At 38.6% G+C, this 24,554-nt stretch overlaps 1 protein-coding gene across 1 annotated transcript in view; it reads left to right on the top strand.

The window, feature by feature from the left end:
- Positions 1–24,554, top strand: part of LOC115633933 (matrix metalloproteinase-2) — a 100,650-nt gene that overhangs the window by 4,239 nt on the left and 71,857 nt on the right. The window contains exons 2-3 of the mRNA XM_030531449.1: positions 17,492–17,593; positions 17,703–17,902. Coding sequence (XP_030387309.1) covers positions 17,492–17,593; positions 17,703–17,902 — 302 coding nt within the window. The remainder of the gene's footprint in view (positions 1–17,491; positions 17,594–17,702; positions 17,903–24,554) is intronic.

The raw sequence follows: 24,554 nt of genomic DNA, 5'->3' as shown, positions 1-24,554 counted from the left end.
GCCCAAGCCCAGGTTCAATCATGCAGTCCCTGCCACTACTTTATTGCACACTTAAAGTGCTGCAATCATTTTACTTAAGTCAAACAACAACGACAAGAACAACAACAACAGCAGGAAGAACAACTGAAGTCTCGCTTAATAGGCTTATGACAATTCTGAGGCGTCAGTTGAATGCACTGCAGGCAGAGTCACAGCAATCGTATAATTGCTTTATATGGCAACTTCCATATACGATAATACTCGTAAGAGTGGCTGCCTACCAACATGAAACAGATTAAATGTGCGGCTATTAATTACAATACGAGCTGCCGAGCTGATTCAGGCGCATTTTAATAATATTAAGTAGCAGATAAATGCAATTAATAACAACAATGAAGTATATATTTCCGTTCAAACGTTAGCATGTTAACATATTTGAGCGTAAAACAGTATAAAATTATCATTCCGTACACTTGCAATGCACATTTTTAAGGTGAAGCCATTTGTCACAACTCCGATTGTGTGGCCAAGTGACAAATGCCTGAGAGCTGTCAAAGGTTCATGCATTCATTCATCATTCATTGTCTTTTAATGGCTTGTAAGCTTTTCGAAAATCTTGTTCAATTTCAAGAAAATAAGAGTGAATTTGTACTTTCAACTTTGACAATTGATAAAACTTGAAGGAGAGTGCATCACATTGACATTCACAGCCACATTATTAATAATCTTGAATACAATTGTGGGACTTGCTCTCTAACAGAATTTTGAAATATGTTAGTCACATATGGAGCTAATCGAAAGTAGTGTTGCATCAATAGTTACTGTTACTGGCATACTGCATACCCAAGACAGCGAATCTGTTTTGTTATTCATGCATAGAACCCTTAAACGAAAAAAACTATTTGGAAAAAATTATTTATTTGGAAGGCATAGACTAACCTGTTCAAAAAGAGGCATTTCTTCATATTCGCAGATCGTCTGTTTAACGAGGTAGAATTAATATCCAGGCACACTTGCAAGAGAATAACTACTATAAATGAAAAGTACAATGCAAAACCATTTACATTCAGTAAACAACACAGACTCGTTCATACTAGTAATATCAATAGTTAACAAGAGAGAACGCTGCAGTCGAGCAAGCCCGACAGTGTAATACCCTGTACCCAGGTAAACTTATATGCGCCCATAGCAGCAGCAAAAAGAGGAAGAAGAAGAGCGAACTTGTTGCTGCAGTTTGGGGGGGTTGTACTGGCGAGAATTTGTTTCGCTAATAACTTTTCTTAGAATTGACAGAATTGAATAAAACAACAGTAGATAATTACATATAAATTATGTGTGCAAAGTTTGGTTTAGGTAGCATTTGAAATCCGATACCAAGTTTATTTATTCTAGCTTTTATACTTTCTGAGATCCTTGCGTTCATACAGACAGACAGACGGACATGGCTATATGGACTCGGCTTGTCATGCTGATCAAGAATATATATACTTTGTGGGGTCTGCCACGCCTCCTTTTGTGTGTTACATGTACACTCGTACAAAACTAATATACCCTTGTACCCTTTGGGTAAAAACAAATCCAATTCAGATCCATTTTGAGGCGAAATAATAAATTTTTTGTAGGGGGCAATGCCCCCCGCCAGTGGGGGCGGCCCCCCTACGCCCTTGTATGGACGTATGTTTATTTTTTGTGTCTATCCTAGTTTGTGTGCGTATGAGTGGAGATTCGTTCTATATTTGTCTGTTCTTATGTACTTTCCGGGATCCTTGGATTTATACGAGCTATATCGACTCGTGCTGATCAAGAAAAAGTATATACTATGTGGGGTCTGCTATTTCTCCACTGTACTACGTACATAAATTCGCACTAAACTGGTACACCCCTTTTCCCCTGGGGCGCAGGATATACGAGTATACCATATAGCATGTTTGTTGTTGCTTCTGGGCAAGCAAAACTACATGCATTGAAATGCAAGCAGCGGAATAAATGTAGGCTGCGCACAAAAACAAATAATACCTTATTTGCGCAGTGCAGCGCGAAATTTTATGCACTAAAAAGCCTCGAATTCAAATATTTTGAGCACCAGGCAGGCAGCTTATGTCCCCGGAAAATTGCTTTGAGGCATGATGTGCAGCGCTTAAATGCGCACCCAATGTAAATAGGAAGCATTTACTTAATTATATATTTTTTTGCAGCCGATAAGACAAGCGAGCCGATAAGGCATTTGCCGATAACCATAGAGCGTTAAAATGTAATACAGCGGCGTAGTTTTTATTAATTTTTATTGTGCCTGTGATTGATTTTTAATAGCAATGTGATAATCTACTACCATACGCAGCCACCTTTTTGCTTATGTACCGCTCGCAAGATTGATTTGACAGATTAGGGTCTTTGCTGTTGCTGCCGCTATTCCTGTAGTTGCAATTTTCGTTCTATTTGGCGCATCGAAACATCAACATATGAGGCATTTGTCGTGAACACAAATTTCGGCAGACAAGGCTAGTAACTGAAGGAAACTGTTCGCGTACTTATCCCACATCCCTTCAACCGTCATACCATCCATCTGTCCATCATGCAACCATCAATGTTGCAAACTATTTTGTTCAGCAATGACAATGATGCATGCAGACAAGCTTTGGATTATTGGGCGAGGATGCTTTACAAATACTATAGACTACTATTTCAGGATAAAGGAGTGCAACAAAGGAGGTTGTATTCACAATTTTGTCGTCAACGACATGGCCGGATTATATTCGAGAATTAAAAGAAATCCTAAAAAATGCATGCTTCTGGTAAATTGAATTTGTTCAATTTTAGGGACACATTGGGCACATCAAAATACCAAAAGACATTTGAAGGAGTCTTAGCTGGAATATAATCATGATTTTTGTATGCATATCTAAAAAACTGATTTGTAATAATTTCGTTGTTTTTTTTAAGAAATTTCATCAAACATACCCTCAATATCTGTTCCCTCCAGTATTTCGCATTAATTCAAATAACAAGCATTTCCTTAGTTTATTAATGTTATGTACTTTTATATAATTTTTTTCGGTTCCTCGTTGGAGGAGGCCACAACTATTAAAATTTAAAGTTAATCGGATGAAAAATGCAATGTTTTCCCCACAGTTTTCGTTCGCAGTTTCCCTGTTAAGGAATACTTGAGTCCAAATTTTAGCATCCTAGCTCTTACCGTTTGAGTAGTGCCTCAATCAGAACAAACTGTTTTACATACGAGTACATAGATAGGTTGACTAAGAATCTAAGCACATTTATAGCTACACTTAATTTGGCGAGTCTTGAAAGACTGTACGAGGTAATTACATATGTACGAGTATGCGGGTGTACATCATGTAATATTTGGCTATGAGTTAAAGCTTGTGTGTTGGAATTCTGTACTTTTCACCAGATATCTTTTAAGCATTCTTTGTTTCTTTATTTTTTAAAATATCTGCTGGGGCTTAAAGACGGCTTCTAGTCCTAGACCATAGTCAAATTTCACTCTGTACGTTAATTCGTATTCATGACTCCAATTCTCTATCTATGTGTACTGAATTCAAATACTGCCAAGTAGCTGAGTTGATGTTCACACACACACACGCACACACTCCCATGCAAATATGTGCACACACATTAGATACACACACACACACTCACACACCACTCGATTGCAAATTGTCTCCGGCTTGGCGATATTTCAAACCACAAAAAATGCATTATCGAAATTGCACAATCGTTATTGTTATTGTGTGGAAAACTTTATCTGCTGCATTTGGTCCATGAACGGACGGAGGGACAGCATCCATTAGCAAAAATGCATACACACACACACACACACACACACACACACACACACACACACACACACACACCCACAAACAAAATACTATACACGTACATACTATAGATACATACATAAATGCAGATTTTCGGTTGGTTCTTGCCGTGGCTGCTAACGTTTTTTAATGGTTCCGTGCTTATGTGTGTGTGAAATAAAAGTGCAATAAATCCAAGAGGTTTCGGATCTAGCGGCAGAGGCGCATAAATAAATGTATCGCTTATAAGTATGTAAGCACAATACATACATACATGCTTACATACGATGCGGATAAATTTTTTTATAGACATTTTGTATAAACTTGCTTATAATGTGAAGAACGTGTTGTTAATTCTGTTATGGTTGTTGTTTTTGCTTCTGATTCTTTTCAAAAAATTATAAACAAAGTGTAAAGCAATAGCAATGCGATTTGACCCAGTTTTGTTTTTCGTTGTTCTTGCTCTTCCATATGTGCTGCATGCCCTTTGTTGCTGCTGTTGTTGTCGCTTCTGTTGTTGCTGTTGTTGTTGCATTAATTATCACATTTTGTGCTCGAACGCTTTGTGATTACAGCGGCAAAAGCAAAATGGAAAAGAACAAAAAATTTATTTACGATTTATTTTGGGCGGCACGCGAGCCACGGCAATACTGGTTGTCAAGAGCAGCGGCTGAGGGGGCCAGCGAATTGTTATATATACGGACGTTGAATTCGTTAAATGTGACCAACGGCTGTCTTGACTTTAATAATGCACACATGTGCTTGCCTTTTCCAAAAGAAATGCCACAGCATTCCTGCAAGATGTTGCCATTGCTGATATCGGTCCGAGCCACGACAGCAACAAACCAGCAAGACCAACAGAAACAGCGTCGGCATCAATATCAGCAACGACAACTATTCCTTTTTGGGTTCCATCAACAACAACAACAACTACAACTACATTAACAACAGCAACATCAGCATCAGCAGCAACAGCAAGATCAAGCAAGTTTCCTTTTAAGTGTCTGCGCGCTGCCTGCCATCAATTATGCGGCATGTTGGCCGGCCTGTTGCAAGTTGCAAGTTGCAGTGGGGCTGTCGTTGTCGCTGCTTGCCAAAGGTTCAATGCTTTGTATTTGGCGTCAGCACGTAGGTGTGCAGTCACAGCCAATCACACCGTCAATCAGTGGGACAAATAAACAGACAGCAGCCAAAGTCTTTACCCGGGCCGGCATTGTTTGCTTACCAGCTTACCTGCTTACCTGCTTACCAGAGAAGCCTGAATCATCTGGCAACCGCAAGCGCCTGAGTCATGTTCTCTGTAAGCCCGGTTCAAAGTGCACAACGCACCAACTTCAGGTATTTGGGTTTTACCCACACATTTTTAAGGCATCCATTCATTAGTTGTGACTCTCTTTCTTGGCCTTTTGCTAATTTCTGATCAGTAGTCAAACGGCCAAGTGAGGCGGCACAGAGGAACAGAGAAAACAGAAACAGCAACGACACGACGGCGCCAACCATTTGTTGTGCGTGAATGTATACTTGTAAGTATGCATAGTATATGTTTGTCTTGAATGTTGTTCGGTCCGAGCTTAAGACATAATCCAGCTCTATTAACTGCTTGTCAAAATAGCAGCAGGTTTCTCAGCTTATGCAACAGGCGGCGCCTCGAGTAAGCTGTCCAGCACAGTGCTGAGTACATGGCTTACAAGTTTGCAAGTTTCGGTGACAGCGGCGCACGAGTATATGATGAAGCCTGAAGCGGGGCTCCCATTCGACGGATTGAAGTCTTTTGAACCTCTGTTAAGCAAGTGGAAACTCCTTATCAACTCAAGTTTGCATAGTACAGTAATGCCTGTGTATGTACAATGGTTTCGACTCGGTCATGTGCCAACATTCGACTGATTGTAGGAAGTTGTGTTGGAGAACTATAGATAAAACAGCATTACCAAATTAATCGAATAAATCACTAAATTGGATACCATATTATAAAGTATAATTTTTGTTCAACTTTATTTAAAAATGAAAGAGTAAATTGTTTGTGCTTCATATGCACATTTGAATTGTTACTCCTCCCTCTGTTTTACTTTGCACGGAGGTTTGTTTTTTCGGACACTGATAATAGGACGATTATGACAGATCACTGGAAACTACTAATATGATTTACAAACATTCTCATTTTTGTCTAAAACTTTTCTCCTATAAATCATTGATGGATCGCAAATGGCGAGAATTCAGATAGTAAGAACGCAATCGAACATACAAGTTACATATACATTTTAGCTTCACCTTTAAAAATATATTTTTTATAAGGAAAACAAAAGTACAATGGAATATACACGATGGGACATCTATATATGTATTAATTTTTTGCATTTGTTGTGGGCGAATTTCAACCACAGGATTCTTTTGGGACTAATATTCTTTTCGTATCTTGAGGGCTCTAACCGGTACGCAACATTGTTTCCAAACGCACTTAGGTCAGGCACAATAACTTCAAAATAAATAATAAATTGTAGAAACCCTACAATCGTAATAAATCAAAAAAATTTTATTGCAAACATTAAGACACATTCAGTCAATGTCAATTTAGGTTGTTTGGTTTATTGGTGTGTATCTAAAATATAGTAGGATAGTTTTCCTCTAAGGGTACTACAATAAGAACGAGTGCACTCAAATTTCCATTAATTATTCCGATTTTTTACTTGACGAACAAATTTGTTATGTTTAAACAATTGTGAAAATTGAATTCTTAATTATATATGTTGTCATCTGACTAATAGATTTATGGCAGAAGAACAAAACAGACAAAACAGACTGAGTAGTTTCGACACCACATTGCTATCAGACAATTTTGCTACTCCAAAATATTATATTGATTCGCGAATATACTTATTAAGTGCTTGGGTTCCTTGATATGTACTTACGGCTCCCATTACTATTTGCCTGTATCAATAGCTAAGCCACACACACCTCCATGCGATTTATAGACTATGAGTCTTAATAAAAAGTGTTCAGTCCACTCCTATACACGTATGTTGCGCAGGAGTTTTAATAAAAAGGCACGCCGTAATAGATGCCGTTGTTGGTGCCGCCACAATGACTGGCAACTGAAGAGATGGTTAAATTAATTGAAATCAACATTGATTAATGTGAGATAAAAGAAAAATGAACTCGGGCCACAGACACAAACACAAGCACAAACACAAACACAAAAACCGAACAGAGCCCTAGTGTAGACGCCAAGGCGCGTGCTAAGACCAAGCACCAGCCCCAGCTCCAGCTCCAGATCCAACTGAAGCACCCACAAATGACCACAAACAACACGAGGCATGCGGGTCAGAGGAGTCCAGCATAGGGCGAGTGGCAAACACGCAACGTTGTTGGCCTTAGCTCTGGAATGGCCAGCCCTGCTGCAAGTTTAGTTGTAGTCGCACTTTAATTAGACCACAGAACGTAAATTGCAATATTTCCACAGAACCAGGCGGCAGGGGGCAGGGGGCAGGGGGCAGGGGGCAGGCGGAGCCGGTTGCTGAGGCAGAGTTGGCGTCAATGTTTATGGGAAAGTGATGAGATAGTGTTGCGTTGCCAAGTTCGAGCATTCCCGGTGCTATTTTTGCATACCGGCTGGGTAACAAAAGCAACAAGTCATCATGGATGGGTATCAGGCAAGGTCCCCGGGAAACTTGTGCAAATGGTAAATGAAAATATATGTACAAGTACATGGAAAATGGCGTCTAAATGGAAAAAAGCAAACAAATACGCCATGTAGGGAAAAAGGTTATGCAGTCACTTAAAGGCAAGGCAGCGACAACTGCATCAGTGCTTGATTAACTGCGCCTTGTGAGCTCGATTTCAATAAGAAAATAAATCATTATTTATATTATCGACTGATGCTGGTGTTAAGACAAAGCAAGTCAGTTGCATATCGTACGATGGCTGGTATGACAGTTAAATAAACAGAAATAACAAAATTACCGCAGTCGCAGCTGTAGCCACAGAAAATTTGCAGGGGCCAGCGCGATGGCATCGTGAACATCGACCAATGTTTATGCGTATGGTGGTGCTGGTTTCGTCTTGTTTGGTCTTGAGAAATCAACCATATGGCCACAGAGAAAAAATCGACTTGCCAGGCCAAACCCAACCAAGCAATGGCATTCACGAGCTCGCCAGACCAATTATATGCAAATTCTATGGCCAAGAAATCAGAGTAGACGACGAAGTCGAAGCGATGGCGTCGTCGGAGCTAGTGCCATTGCCATTGCCACTTGGGTAAAAGGTTTCGTTTTTACTTTTGACATTAATACCATCCGCAGAGCTACCCAATGAGACCAGCGAGCTAGCCACTGATATATTTTGCGGGGCTGCCGATGTCTTATGTTAAATCAATAAATAATTTAATGTGGGGTGCAGTATTTATTGCCAAGTTTTTAAGCTACGAATAAAAACAGAGAAATGGCAAAAAAGGCAACGGGGAGACTTAAAGTCCTAATTATATTCTGAATAAAATTACAAAAGAAGCTGAAAAGAAAGTCTTTATATTCTACGAGTATAGATTAGCTATCTATTACATTATCAAGTTAGGCCGATCAAGCACATCTAAAATACATCATTTTCAATTTTCAAAGCGAAAATTAGAAAATAATAATCGGAATAATACGAGCTTATGTACCTACGACAAGGTACAAAAGTATAATAGGTTTGTGCAAAATAAAATATGTAACAGGCAAAAGGAGGCGTGGCAGACCCCACAATGCATATATGTATATTCTTGATCAGTCGATTTAGCCCTATCTGCCCGTCAGTCCGCTCGTATGAACTATTCAATCTCAGAGACCACGAGAGCTAGAGACATCAAATGTTACACACAGATGCCTTATACTTGTATGAGTAGGCAGTACAATTGTATGTTAAAATTTTCTTCCATCCTCCGAGTCCTTCCGCTATTAGTAATTTATCATAACTCCTATAATACTTGGAGTTTTTTCTTAAATATTGCAATTATATCCTATTTGCACTTTTGTTTCCGTAAAAAATATAATATTTTAAATCATTATTAAAAATTGCTGTTCCAAAACTTCAATTACTTAATAGTTAGATAGCAGTAATAAGTACTAATTAACCAAATAAAGGTATTCGATCTAATGTAATTCCTGTTGATTGTATATTAATTACTGTTGTAATAAAATGTACGGATCCTAAGCTTGAAGAAATTCCAGTGAAATGTAATGGAAAAATTGCAGAGTCTACTGATGGTCCTCCCTCCATGTGGAATTCCAGTTCACTCGGTTCCGCCTCCATTTTCAGCTACTCGTAAAAGAGTTTAAGCCTGAGGTAATATTCAAAATTTTATATTATTTTTTCGATGGAGCTCCTAATACTAAAGGAACTAGTCAATTTCGAATTATAATAAATGCATTGTAACATGTACATTTTCTTCGTTTAAGTATAGCCTTTATATGGTGCACTGGCCGTAAAATCTGATTAACAATAGCTTATATCTTAATACAATTTCCATCCTTAAATCTAGTGCATGTTTGCGAGAAGACACGTTTCTGCCGAACGAACAATTAGGATATAAAGTTTTGTAATTGTATCTCATATCGACAAGTTTGGAAATTCTAGCTCTTGTACTTCCTGAGTCCCAAATTGTTCTGTGTTTTAGATACACTGGCACTTAACTAGTACCCTCCGTTATATTTGAGGTATAGTATTTTCAATAAAATTCTGTTTGAGTAATTAGAAAATAATGTAATAATGTAAAGATCGATTGTCTTCATACGATGACGATGAAAAGCGTTGCTTTGAAGGTGTAGTTATAGATGCATTTTTGGAAGTGAACATTGAAGTGAACAAACATAAATTACGGCGACCTGTTGCTCTATATTCTAGCCATAGCCATAGCCACAGTCGGTCGCTTTGTCCCCGATTTAATGACACTACCACTGCTGTTGTGTCTTCTTTTTATTTATGGCGCATTCCTCACAATTTGACCAGATGACTTCCTTGCCAATATCCTAAGCCAGTACAATGTAACTTCAACTTCTATTCCAATCGTATGTTCACATATGCCTGCTGGATGGATATATGCACACAGATATAGATATATAGATAGACAGCCGGATATATGCGCTCGTATGTTGCAGTTGCTTGTCATTTTTATAGGATTGTTTGTGGCCCAATGACAATGTGTGGTTGTCGCTGACGTTCTTCGTGTCCTTGTTCTGAGCGACCTTGTTGTTTTTGTTTCTGCTCTACTGTAAGCCAACATTTGCAAGCTTGCCAGCCATTTGTAGGTGGCTGGCTTTTATTAGCTTGACATCGGCATCGGCATCAGCATTGTCGCCGCTACAAGAATTATGGATGTCAATGCACAGTGCCAGCGCAATATTGCTGCAGCCCTACTGCGCTGATGTAGATAAACCAATTTGATTTGTTTGTGAGACAGGCCAGGGCAGAAGCCAACAAGCAGAAACCGCTGGCACAGCAGGCAACGGGTATGGTTGTTGATTAAAAGATATATCAAGTGTTGAGGCGCCCTTTTCCCTTCCTCAAACAGTCAATATTGCATAAGAGAAATTCTTATATTTTGCACTAGTAGTTGCGCCATTTTAAGTGAATTTGTGGTTAAAAAATATACAAGTATTGAGGTATTTAATTAGTTAATGTTAATTCATCGCGGAAAATTTAACAAATGTGAAAGGGAACTTAATAAGTAGTAAATGTTTTAAATACAAATTTAGGAAGTGATTTTAATCTTTTCTCAATACAAACAAAATTTGCGTTTCGAAATGGGTGGTAAAAATGTCTCACGATCTTATAAACACTTCAACCCTGAGATATAAAAGGAATTGTCAACCGATCGATTGGCGGTTCTATGATATAGAGCACTGAGTCGATGACACTTAAATTTATGGTGAAAAACTTAAAAAATAAACAATTTTAGTTACTCATATGCTGTAACTATCAAGATTATTATTCGTACTAAGATTGATTTTCGTCTAAGGCAGCTACATATATAGTGGGCCAGTTATTTCAGATGATAAGGATATTATATAAAACACATAAATGATTAGCTGATGATAAAACCAACCAGTCTAATGACAGCTATTTAAGATATTGAAGATGGATACGACAATTCATCCAACTTTAGTGACGGACAACTGGACAAACAATCAATATACTGACCATATATGTACGAATATGTATCTATAACATTTGGTGTGTAGACCTTCTAGTGTACGCTTTCACCCTAGGTAAAGGGTATAAAAACCACCAACTAACTAAACAAATTTTGAAAGAAAACACAATTTGTTTCAGTGGTGTTTTTAAGAGTCTTGTCCACCATGTTTCGAGTGATTCTTTAACCGAGTGGACTATTTATGATATACTTGTAGTAAGAGAACTATATAAATAATAAAGTTATACTGCATGGTTGGTTATTAAGTTGGCCTTAGAATAAATAACCATTTCTAGACACCAATTTATATTTCAAAAATACATTGCAACATACATACATGAAAACTTTCTAGTACTCTCTCTAATTTTCTAAAGTTTGAGTTAAGGTGAATATTGATTGTTTGTAAAAACGTATACTAGGACTAGGTAATTTTATTTTACTAGAATAGTTTAATGTGTGCAAAAGTCGAAAGGAAATATCTTATATGAGTATAAGTATGTTCCACATTCGGAATTATCCAAACAAGTATGCACCTTTATGCATTTATAATGAAGTGCTTGCCTAAGTATTCGCAATTGAGTTAAATGCATACATAAAGTCAATATGAAGTAGGGAAAGCGAGCTTTGTCTACTATATGTAGGCATTTCTTTGTTTCACATAATTTTAATCTAATAAAATAACAAGAGTATAATTTGTGTAGTATACTCGTAAATGTATATGACATCATTTGTTGTTCTCACTTTCACTCAGTAATGCTTATTTTGTATTATTGTTATTGTCACGGCAGCATCGGTAAATTAAGCTCAACAATTATGTATAAACCTATGTACATGAATATGTACATACGTACTCGCATACACTGACAATAAATTTTCCCTCCATTATTTTTACTTTGTTCTTGTTTTCATTTCACTCTTTTGTTTATACAACAAATGCGCACGTAGCGCCCACTGCACCTTTTAAAATTATTGTTATTATTTCTGTTTCTAATTTTTTCTTTTTGTGGGGCTTTGCCACGTACGACTGCACATGCACATGTAGTACGTACGAAGGCCAAAGAGTCCACTAGTCCTAAGATATTGCTTTTATAAACACGTACCTTTCAAATTTCTATTAAAAGCGCAAAAGGGCAAACTCATAAATGATTGATGCGCAATGAGCTGTAGTGCGTTGGGTTCGATTTGGTCAAGAAAACATGGCACACTTCCGGAGGCTTGTGCAATTCGGTTATTCATTCATATTCACATTCACTCACTCAGTGCCTTAGTCATTCAGTGCTTTCAAAAGAAATGTGGGCATTGTACAAGTAGTTTATGTCGACATAACGCAGCTTGAGGTCGTAAAATGTGTCGCCGACTTCGTCCAAGATGTCACTGTCGAGCATATTCATCGTCGCGCCATTCCATGACACACCTCGTTTATCTCTTACGGCTGTTTCCTACGCACATTTAAGTAATTTTTTTATTTCTTCGCTCTTGGCCCTGGCCCTGTGTTCGATTAGCTAAATTGCTCATGTCTCGATTCATTCTATAAATACTATATTTGTAGCTGACAGCATTAGTAATACGCTCTTGCATACCGCCGATAAGTCACTAAGCACTACATACTCGTAGTTTGAAGAATACCTTTCGAATCGACGCTAAGTTGCAAAGTTGATTCATATCAGATCAGAATTATTAAAAAAATTATGAAGTTAATCAATAAAGATGGGGCAATTGTAAAATATCCGTCTTACCTCAAAGTACACCAGAGGCCTTAGAAGCCTCCACTGGAAAAAAATGCATAGCATATACGAGTATATAACTATATTAATATTTTTATATTCAATTAATTTTTTAAATATCTAAAATCAATTATAGTAACATGACATTTTGAATATGTGTTTGTATAAACCTTATATCATTTGACGTTTTAGTACATTTAATTAAAGTATGTACATTGTAGTTTGTTATTGTACTTTGGTTATCTGCTGCCTTGCGCTCTCACGATCTGCACATATTATAGTCGTACGTATGTATGTGTGATGATGCGTATGAGATTCCAATGCCTCATCCTGCCCTATCTTGCTCATCGAACGGCGCATTTGCCGACTGTCCTGTTCGCCTGTTCATTATTTTGAAGTTTGATTGCATCAAATTCGAAAAAAGACTGCAATTACAAACTAACATTTTATATTTAAAATTGATAACTGAGGAAGAACATTTGTAAAAAAAGGTGAAGAAGTTAAGTTTGAGTGTCCCGACTTCCAAATACTCAGTATACATATATGTATGTGCAGAAAAATGAAAGAAATATAAAAAATAAAAAAACAAATAAAAACTCAAGTAAAGGGTGTATAATTGCACATTGCCAGTGCCAAGCAGCAAGAACAACAATAGCGCTTGGTCTGAGATTCCATTTATGGCTATAACTTTCTTCATATTTAACCTTTCATGATGAAAATTGTCACACAACCACTAACGGGATTACCAAATTTCAAAACTCGAAGAATTACGGGAGGGCTGGAAAATCACTTATAGCGGGGGAGTGTGGGCTAGGGCTTAGGGAAACCTGGATACCACGTTTGGTAATTCCAGCTCTTGTACCTTCCGAGAACCTTGTGCTCATGCAGACGGACAGGCGGATATGGCTATATCGACTCGGCTTGTCACCCTGTTCAAGAATAAATACAGGGTATATAAATATTAAATGAAATTTATCAAATTACTTTAAAGATATACAAAATATATGTAATATACATAAAGACGTAAGAGTGATGTGCTCTTGTACTTAGAGAGATGTCTGGATAGACAGACATGGCTATATCGAATCGCCTTGCCGCACTGATCAAGAATATATATATACTTTGTGGGATCTGGCACGCCTCCTTCTGTGTGTTTCATACACTCGCACTCAACTTTTATATCCTTTTACGCTTTGGGTACAGGGTATAACAACAACATCCCATTGAACTTGAGCGCACATCTCTAATACTATATACATGTGTTTGGATGAATACAAGAATGCCTGACTGCTTCCCCGTCTCGCTCCTTCTGGTATCACACTCAGTTGGCCATTAATAAACTTGCAAGTCGCTTATAGGAATTAATCAACCGTCGTTGAAGCCGTCGATGTCGGAGCTGTCCGCCTGTAGGCAGACGACGCGACGTCTGATTTCCGCTGTGTTTATTTTTGCATTTCAGCATACATATGTACATATTTTAATTGATATTGTTTATATCCATACATATACATACGAGTACATGCATATATATCTACATGTATATAAATTTGTATATGTATACATAAGACGAACGTCTCGTGAATTTCAATTTGGCCCAGCAAAAGTTTCATTTTGTGTGGGCATTCTTGGGTCAACGTCATTCGCCGAACGTCCACCGATAACCGTCAGCCAAAATGCTGCGTAACGTGGCGTAAGATTGACACGTTGCCGGTTGCAACGTGACATCGAAGGCAAGTTTTATGACACGCTTTGTGGCAATCTCAGTAGTTGCATATTTGTTTGCGTTGCATTTACTGTGGGGCTGAAGCTGGGGCAGGAGCAGGAGCAGGGGCTGTCTGGGAAGGAGGGGCTACGTTGTCAACTTTTTATTGTGGCTCAACTAAAGGCCCGGGGCAATGTAAAGAACTTCCACTGCAGCCTTTTCTGCTTCGCCTGAAGCATCGGGCAAGGGTTATATAAAAACGCAATACCTTAAAACTTTGCTAAATCAAAACAAAGAAATAAATATGAAAGTGGGTGTGGATGGCGATGTATACATATGTATAGGTATGGTCAGGTTTAAGTGCTGTTAAGTTGCTTGGCAACACAAATGCCTGCAACTGACCAGGCTTCCAGTTATGGGGATTGATGGAGAATATTGCACGCAAGTCAAAGTAATCAAAAGTCTAGCAAAACTAACTAAAACTTGCGAACTTTTCTCAACTACTTAAAGCATAATCTACGTTTTGAATTTATTTATTTATTTTTCGAAAGTCGCAACATTTTATTAACTTCCAGTTATTGTCGAATTAAAAATCATTTTCCCCAACTACATAATTCTAATCCATCAGCTTATTCACAACACATGTACCTTTATAATGTTAGGTCGTGCTTGGCGTATTACATGGTACAATGGCAGCGTCAAGATCGTTTCTTGTTCCTTGGATGCAACGTCCAGCTTGGCAAGAAATAACCTTTGAGAAAGCTAGTCGTAAGACTACATTCCTTTCTTTGAGGTGCAGGAGGTGGATGTGTCTTTGTCTCTATTCTTGCACTCGTTCGTGCTTATTCAGTTCCTAATTTTGGCAGAGTGTCCATCATCCCGTGTCTCTCAATACCTCGGTAGATAGAAACCAGATAAATGTGCACCGTATTCTCGGTGCTCACATTATTGGGAACAGATGATGGACTCCTGCGGAGATTTTATAGATGTCTGGTTCTTTCATTACCATCCTTTTGGCGAAGACTTACACCTGCAGTAGGTAACCTTTATAAACGCTTGAGCGTTGGGTATGTGCTATCTTTTTTCACCACAGTTCTTGTCTATATCATGGGCCAACTGTGAATATGTTAGTCCCTGATGTTACTCCATCTAATGCATCAGTTTTGCCGGGAGGTCCCAAGTACTTCCTAGCATCTTTTGCGATGCAGTGCGTTTTCTCAACATATGTTCTAAAATCAGCTTACTAAGTAAGGGGTGGGCCTGTACCTCTTCGGTTGCTCGTGGCTGTACATGCCTGCTTTGGCCAGGAATACAAGAGATGCTTTCTTCCAGGCCACCGGCACATAGAAATACCTCCGACATGCCTCAGACCGCAAGGTACCCATGGGGTTCCCTCCTGTAGATCGCCAACATGGCTGGAAATATTTTTTTCAATTCGGCGGACTTGTAAATCTCGAATGAGGCCTATTTGAGACTTTTAAAAGTCTGTTTTGCATTCCTTACATATTTTATGAAATTACTTAGTTGGGTTCTGGATTCGTCTAAGCCTTTATTTTCCTCCACGTGATTAGCAAAATTAAAGAGTTCCTGGATATCGTTCCTTTGGAGTCTTAGCTTAAGAATATGTGTATTAAGGTACAAAATAATGACGGCTTAAGATACCAAATGGTTGGCATGATCATAATAATTACTTATCACATATTACTTTTGTTTTCATTAAACTTATTGCGGTACTGAGAATAAACTCCGAAGCTGGTCCAATCGAACTTATTTCTATGCATCACATCATTCATTCACTATCTGTTTATCAAACCATTCATCAATCGATCCAGCTATAAATCTATCTAGTGGCGACACATCACGTACTATCACATGAACACACACACACACACTCACAGTCATACACACACACAAGTGAGAATCTCAACTTGTTAACGATTTTTGCGAATCATCATCAACTTAAATTGCTAAAACAGCTTGCTTGTGTGCTTGTTGTAGTTGCATATACTTGTATGCGTACTAGTAGAGGCATATACTCGTACTTGAGTGCTGCTTTATAGAGCCCGCAAAAATGGAAAATTTTCTATTTCTATTTTTGTTTTTGTTTTTAGATTTTTCTTGCTATTTTCTACAAATTGCGTGGGGGGCGTTCGCGAGTGTGACAATTTTCTCATATGACCAAAAATGAAAGAGAAAATTTAATTTGCAGGTCACGTAATTTGCTGGTGTATGTGTCAAGCGTGCGCGTGTGTCTATCTAACACCCGCACCCCCTCCTTCACCCACACACACACACATAGACACACACACACCACAACAACCACTGTGAGCAAGTAAATAAATATGCACGCTCGTTTGTCGGACTGTTTGTATGCGCGCATGTAAAAATATGTAAATACAGCAACAAATACAGGCAGAGTTCTGTTTTTCGGCTGCCCGTCTCTGGTCTGTCTGTCTGTCCGTCTGCCTATGTATATGCCTGACTGCCTATACTTGTATGTTCGTCGTATGTCTGCCCATATGCCAGCCACGCACACTTTACAGTTATGAGCTGGGCATTTGTTCCGTTTGGTCATGACTGTTAGCCCAAAGTGTGTCTATCGATTTCGCTGTCGACCGTTGTGTTGGGAGATAGCAGATTTGTCTTCCACCATTTCCATCCAACGTTTTTTGTCAGCTTCTTTTTGCGTTTTTTGCGGCATACTTTTCGGGTTATTGATGCAACGTTAAACTTTGTTGTGTCGCTTTTATCATTAACTTTATGCAAAAACTTTTTATGCCCGGCATCATTATCTGTCGCGCCTACATTAAGCAAACGACAGCAGCAACAGCAACAGCAACAGCGGCAGCAATAACACAAAACGACAAATAGTTTGGCTCAAAAATGGCATCCAGGCAGTGTTCATCTGTCTGTCTTTCTATCCGTCCGTCTGTCTGTCTGTCTATCTGTCTGTCATATGTTGCCATTGTTGTTGTACATTTGGCATACTTCCCTAACAGAAGCAACAGCAACTAATGTTGCCTGTCGTCTAAATGTTTATACATGTACGTGTGTAATTGTGTGCGTGTATTTGTAACGAATGCTCTTATTTTCCTCCTTTTTCTACTTGCAGCACAATTACCTCATGGAGTATGGTTATCTACCCAAGTCAGACTTGGAAACTGGCGCGCTGCGCACCGAGGACCAACTGAAGGATGCAATACGTAATCTGCAGGTATGTTGTGCCAACCAGCCAACCAGCCAGCCAGCCATCCAGCCAGCCAAGCAGCCGGCAGCTGCTTGTATTATGCACAATTCTTCAACTAACATTTGTTGTCCCGCAGTCTTTTGGCAACATTCCAGTTACGGGCGAAATCGACCCAGCCACTGTCAGGCTAATACAAAAGCCGCGCTGCGGTGTGGGCGACAATAATCGAGCGAATTATTTCTCACCGGATAATCTAGATCATGATAATATGAATATACGTCGACGTCGCTATGTGCTGCAAGGACCCAGATGGGATAAGCTAGATTTAACATGGAGGTGAGTGGCGATTATTTCATACAAACATACTATATAATTAAAACAATGCGGAGCCACTGATGGAAATAAATGCCTTTTTTCAGTGACACTTTACTTTAGTTTGAGATATCAAATATTAACTATTAAACGATCACTGAATTGATCAGCCCGATAATGTACAGCAAATACAAACTAAAGCTCCATCCATTGTTTTATCTTTAAACAGCTTCAACTAATGTATAGCATGACCTACCATTTAGTTTGATTGATTCACAGCTTTTGACCAGCTTCTTCAAAACGTCATTCCGGAATAGGAGACTTATAATATATACTTGCTTAATTAGTTGCGCTCATTATTTATTGTTCTTCCATTTGGTGCATTTCATTTAAACTGCATGCAGTTCATTAATTTTGCAGAGTTCATTTAGACGCAAATTTATAATTTTATGAGCAAAAAGGAGTAGGTCGCTCCCCCCAGACCAACCGATTCAATGTCCTGTGCATACGCGCTTTCAATTAATTCAAAACTCAAACGTAGCGTAGCTTGTTAATTTTTATTATAGCCATTGCATTTTATCAGTGAGGGTGGCACGCCGTGGATGCGCACAGAAAAAAAGCGACTTCGACTCGGTGGCAGTGCGGAGGGTTGGGGTGTTTGAAGGCATTTGGGGCGTCGAGCGATGTTGCATAATTTGAGTTCTAAAGTGTGTTTTTATGTAAAACAAGTCAGCTTTTTCTGTTGCGCTTTTCTGAGCCGGCACAGACACAAGCATCGACACCCATGCAAAAATTTAGTGAATTGTTAATGCGCAAGCGTCCTGCTGCGTCCTTTGCCTTCTCTGCACCCTGCTGACTGACTAGATGAGTGGCTGACTGACAGACTGGCGCCTGGCGTTACCAAGAAGACACTTTCATTAAACACTTTGCGCCAAATTGAATTTTATGGTGACCAGAAACGAAGCTGCCGACTACAGACTGCTGCAAGTTGATTGCAGCTGTCACTTTTAGTGTTGTATTTGATTTTTAATGCGCAGCTGCATAATTGTGCTTGAAATATTAAGCAGGCAGTGAGATGATTCGGCAGCGACTGCAACAGTAGCAGTAGTAGTAGCAGCAGCAGCAGAAGCTCATTATCAAATTTTCCACCGCCATACAAATTTGCATAGCGGAACGCCAGCGCAAAAATATTGCATACTTTTAGGGCGCCGCAAAAATTCAATGCACGCACTACCCATATGCCACGCCCACTCGCATCAGTGGGGTGGCTTTAACACGCACAAACACCGATACACTATTCATACTAAGTATAAGTATATGTATATGTATGTATATAAAAAACCGCATGCAGCGCCAAGAATGCCGGCATGTAGCCATTTAATTATTTTTTGTGTCGTCTACCCTTAATTGCCCATTAAGTAGGAACAACGTAGTGCGACGTCGCCGATGCCGATGCCGACGTGGAAGTTGACGTAGACGCCGACACAAGCAAAACATGATGACTAAATTAAAGCATTACGCCTGTGCTAAGGCGCCTGTTGTATGCGATTCCGTTAGAGCACAGCGGTGGCTTGCGCATTTAATTCACTCTACATGAATAACACATCCATATACACGTACTCCCAGTAGCAATATTGTAGTGACCTGCTTTATCGCAGCCTTAGCTGTTCCGCTGCATGTGGTTAGGTACATTGCAGCGCAGGCAGGACCACACAATCCCCTCCCATCCACACCCAAGTGTTTTCCATTTCCGCTCGACGCACAGCATGCAAATTGTCAAGCGGAAGTTGTTTTTAGCATTTTGTAGTCATTTTGTTTTGACACACAATACACAATGACAACATCCCGCCAACGACAAAGTTGCCCCTGCCCCTGCCACTGCCACCGCCACTACAACTTCGGCCCTGCTGCTATTGAAAATTCCTTAAGATATTAACTGCTAGGAGTAGAACGGCTTGCTGCCAAGTGACGAAGACGCAAATCAACGCAAGCAAATGGAAGCCGCAGCAGCGGAAGTGACCAAAAGTTGCACTTTGGGAAAATGCTCCAACTAAATTGTCAATTCTTATGGTCAGCGGGGAGGGTTGCAATGCTGCATATAATGTGGTAGTTTGTTGGCTGCAAAGTGCAGTTACACAATTGTTAGCTATTATATACAGAATATATAGTATAGCCTAGTTTGAGCGTGTGAAGCTTTAGCTTTTTTAAGCGCTTAACTGTTGCTGAACTTAAATTAGGAAGTGCTATGTCGATGGGCAGTAAGACATCTTGTATAGGACTAGAATTTTAAATAGGATGATATTCCCATTCAAGTCAATAGGTCATCGGTGTCGCAACTGAAAAGCTATCGATGTGCATCTGCATCTTCTCTGGTACCAGCTCTGATTATTACTCTTTAAACCCAATCATTGAAATTTAAGCAACAAATACAAGTGGAAATATTCCAAAAGAAATACTTCATTTTTTTAGTGATAAAGATCATTATAATTAAAATACATAGTCCGAAAACGATTGTACGTAAACCAAAACTGTCATCAAAATAGTATTTTCGTAATAGCAGTTGTAATACAGCTAGCTGAAATCACTTTTAATATAAAAAAAAAAATGAAAATAAAGCAACAATATTTAGTTTGTTTACGACGATATGACTACTGGGAAGCATCTCGCAATAATTGCGCTCAAAAATTAAAAAACAGAGCAGAGTGCTGTCTAATTTGTACTTAGCATTAAACTTCTGTTTACTTAGTATAGGCTAGTTTTTAGTTCGTCCTACGGTTTCTCTTTAAGGCAGCATGACAAAGGTATGACTAAAGGGTACCCGACCATGCTATTCCTGTAGACTGTACCCAAAGGGTAAAAGGCTATAATACTTTTGTGCGAATGTATGAAACAGACACAGAAGGAGGCGTGGCAGACCCCACAAAGTATATATATATTCAAAGTATAAGAGCTAGAATAACCAAACTTGGTATACAGATTCTTCTGATTCCGAGAAAGGACGAGTTTGTTTATTTTTCCCGATGCACCCCCCACTCCCCCCTATTAACGATTTTCTATAACTCCCGTAATTCTTGGAATTTTAAACGAATTAATTAAATTAAATTAATTAATTAATTAAATTAAATTTATTTATTTTTTTGTGGGGTGGTACAGGGTATTTAAGAGTTGAGCCTGCTCGACTTTAGCATTCCTTTCTTGTTTTTTTTTTGCTTTATTAACCTTTTTGCGCTACCATCGAAGCTTGCAATACATCCTGTTAGCGCGAGCATTGCCCGTGCCAATAACATTTTGCGTTCTTCCTCCTTTTACTTAAATGAAAACTGAAACCTACTCGCTTTTCTATTGGTGGGGGGGAACTAGCGTCAAAGCAAATTAGCTGAGGTCAGGGGCCAAAATTCCAACACGATTGCTCTTAAATTATGGTGGACCCAAAGAAGATTGCATAACAAAGAAGAAAGAGAAAATTAAAAGGGACGAAGTGCGGACGGCACCATATTTATAATTGAAGAAAATCAATATTTTTATATAAAGAACAATAATCCCTTTACCGGGGTGCAATAATTTGCAATTGCAAGCTCTTTTCAGGCTTCAGCGATTTCTTTGTGATGTAATCAAATCCAATCCATTCTTTAAGACAGTATGTGAAAATATTGATGCATGTTTATAGTCTGAAAATGAATAGATATCCAAATTGTTCAATATACTAACGAGCATGTGTAATGTCATGTTACTGGGTGTTATTTTCCACCACAGCTACTCGCGGCCACAACCTAACAAGCATTGGTCCGCATTCAAATAAATACTTGTACTTATGCTTGCACTACCCATTCATTTAGACTTTTGTGGCCCTCCATATATGTATGTAAGTACATTATTAAGCTCGAGTACGCAAACACACAAACATGCAAAATTGCGCGTGTCCAGCAGCTAGGCATTATGACCATTTGTTTGATTTTTAATAACATTAATAAAGCGCACAAAGAAGTCAAAGTGATACTCACGCAATGGGTCGCACACGCACTCTCTAGCAGACATGCACACTTATCCAGTAAAATAAAATATACTATAGTATAGTGGAAGCTGCCTTATTGGCGTGTTTCGACCATTGGACTGATCATATAAAAGAGGTAAGAAATGCACAAACCTCCTGTTTTAAAATCGATGAGAAATGAACCACGAAAAAACAAGTATATAGAATTCGATGTCAGCTAGAACGCCAGAATCACAAAAACAATGCTGAATTAATTTATGTATTATGTATTAGTTTTTAATTTGTTTTTAATTTGCAAGTCTGTTATGATCTTTTATGACCTAACGAGTATGATCTTTAATTTTTTCGCAGTATGGAAAATGTATTGTCAATAAAATGCTTTAATATTTTATTTACATTTGTTGTTGTTTTTGTAATCAACATTTGATTGCTGCGAACTAGCAGATACCTTTTACGTCTGGATCGCCCTGCTACCACATTCCCTTTTTATACTCTGTACATAAAATGTACAAGAGTATATTAGGCTTGCGGGAGCTGAAAATGTAGCAGGCAGAAGGAGGCGTGGCAGACCCCACAAAGTATATATATTCTTGATCAGCATGACGCGACGAGTCGATCTAGCCCTGTTTGTCTGTATGTTTGTCCGTATGAACACCTGGATCTCAGAGACTATAAGAGCAAGAGACACCAAATTTTGCACAAAGATGCGTTATGTGTGTACGCTGTGCAAGTTTGTTTTATTTTTTTGATTTTCCCTCCCACTTCCCCCTATTGCCTATATCTCGGAGACTATAAGACCTACGGACACAAAATTTTAGTCCTTATGTGAATACGCAGAAAATGTGTATTTTGGAATTTACCGCCCACCCTCCCATGCAAATTATTGTAAACATATATACAGAGTATTTCAAAGTCGGGACACCTGACTTTAGCTTTTTTACTTGTTTTAAATATCCACTATTATCTTTTTTTCCTGATTCTCCTAACATGCCGAAATCAATCTCGTTGCCAGGTTCAACTTAACAACCGATATGCTCTAAAACTGCACACTTATAAATTTCTTCCTTACCAGTTAGTTTCTTATGATTATCATTGGATAAGCATCGATGAACCCAAAATGGAAAGTTTAAGTTAGGCAGGCCAAACTCTTATATACCCTATACCCACTCCTAACAAAAGCAAAAATACTAAAATATTGTATGAATTAATTTTCTTCCTACATTAAATTAATGAAATAAAACAATTGCCTATCAACACATATGCGCGTGTGTGTGTGTAATAAAAGAAAATAAGTAAATGAATAACAAAAATAGATTTCATTTATCTTTTTATAATCTGTACATATATTACATTTGCGGGAAGTGATGATGGCACGGAAAGAATGTCAATTTAGCCCTGTCTGTCTGTCAATCTATTCATCTGTCTGTAAGAACACCTAGATTCTCAGAGGCTGTAAGAGCTAGAGACTTAAAATTCTGCACAAATATATATTATTTTTTTTATCACGCCCCACTCCCCCGATTTTGGGGATTTCAATAACGCCGTTTGTATAATCACCTATACCTCAAATTATTTCCCGCACATCATCTATTTGGCAATGTTCTGTCTTTAAGTTTCAATGTTGCTTACCATTTTTAAAGAATCGTGTGGATTCTATAAAATGTAATTCGTAACGACCTCCTGTCATGCTTGGAAGAAAAGATGGAAGAGCTCAGTGCTGATATCGGCTTGTACATACTTGGGGAGATGCGTGCTCTTTTTTATTCTCTATATTATAATACTTTCTCATCGGTACCTCATATCACCGCAAAAACCTTCTCGGCTTGTACGAAAACTCCTAGATACACCACCAAGGGTTCGTTCGACCATGCCAAAAACTGTCCTTCTATCTTAAATCTATCTCCTTATCTCCCTCGACCTTTGCTGAAACGGTCCCGCATGCTTTGCAGTTGTTTTCTTTCTTGCTTAATATTCTTTATGGTAACATACACTTGTTTAGCTGTTGCCGACTTGTGACTTTGTTATGCCTAACACAGGCCACTGCTTCGCCAAATTGTTGGGGAATCCAACACTCCCTGAAGCCGAGAGGACAGTCTCACAATATGCCTCCAAACACACTTGTAAATACATTTGTACGTTAACATCGAACATCTGTTATGTCGACTAGGTAAGTAAAACAAGAAAGGAATGCTAAATTCGAGCAGTCTCAACTCTTAGATACCCTGTACCACCCACAAAAAAAAATTTATTAAAAAATTTAATTAATTAATTAAATGAAATATAAAATATTCCAGAAATGCATACATACATTTACACTTACATCAGAATCGTGTCTATGCGTGTTTGTGTACTTGTACATATGTATGTGTGCATTACATAATTATACCAAAGAAGCAACAAATACAGCTGCGGACACAGCTTTGGCCTGGCTATATGGCTATAACTTTCTTTCTAATCAACCTATCATAATGAAACTTGGTATACAGATATATAATCACTAACTGGACTGACTACCAAATTTTAGTTCAAAATTCCAAGAATTACGTGAGTTATAGAAAATCACGAATAGGGGGGAGTGGGGGGGGTGCATCAGAAAAAATGAACAAACTCGTCCTTTCTTGGGATCAGGAGAATCTGGATACCAAGTTTGGTTATTCTAGCTCTTATACTTTCGGAGATCCTTGC

This window comes from Scaptodrosophila lebanonensis, unplaced genomic scaffold (assembly GCF_003285725.1).
Source record: "Scaptodrosophila lebanonensis strain 11010-0011.00,11010-0021.00 unplaced genomic scaffold, SlebRS2 tig00000001-arrow-pilon, whole genome shotgun sequence".
In the NCBI taxonomy this organism is placed as follows: Eukaryota; Metazoa; Arthropoda; class Insecta; order Diptera; family Drosophilidae; genus Scaptodrosophila; species Scaptodrosophila lebanonensis.
Note: the sequence above shows the minus strand (reverse complement) of the source record. Positions and strands in the feature narration are given on the sequence as shown.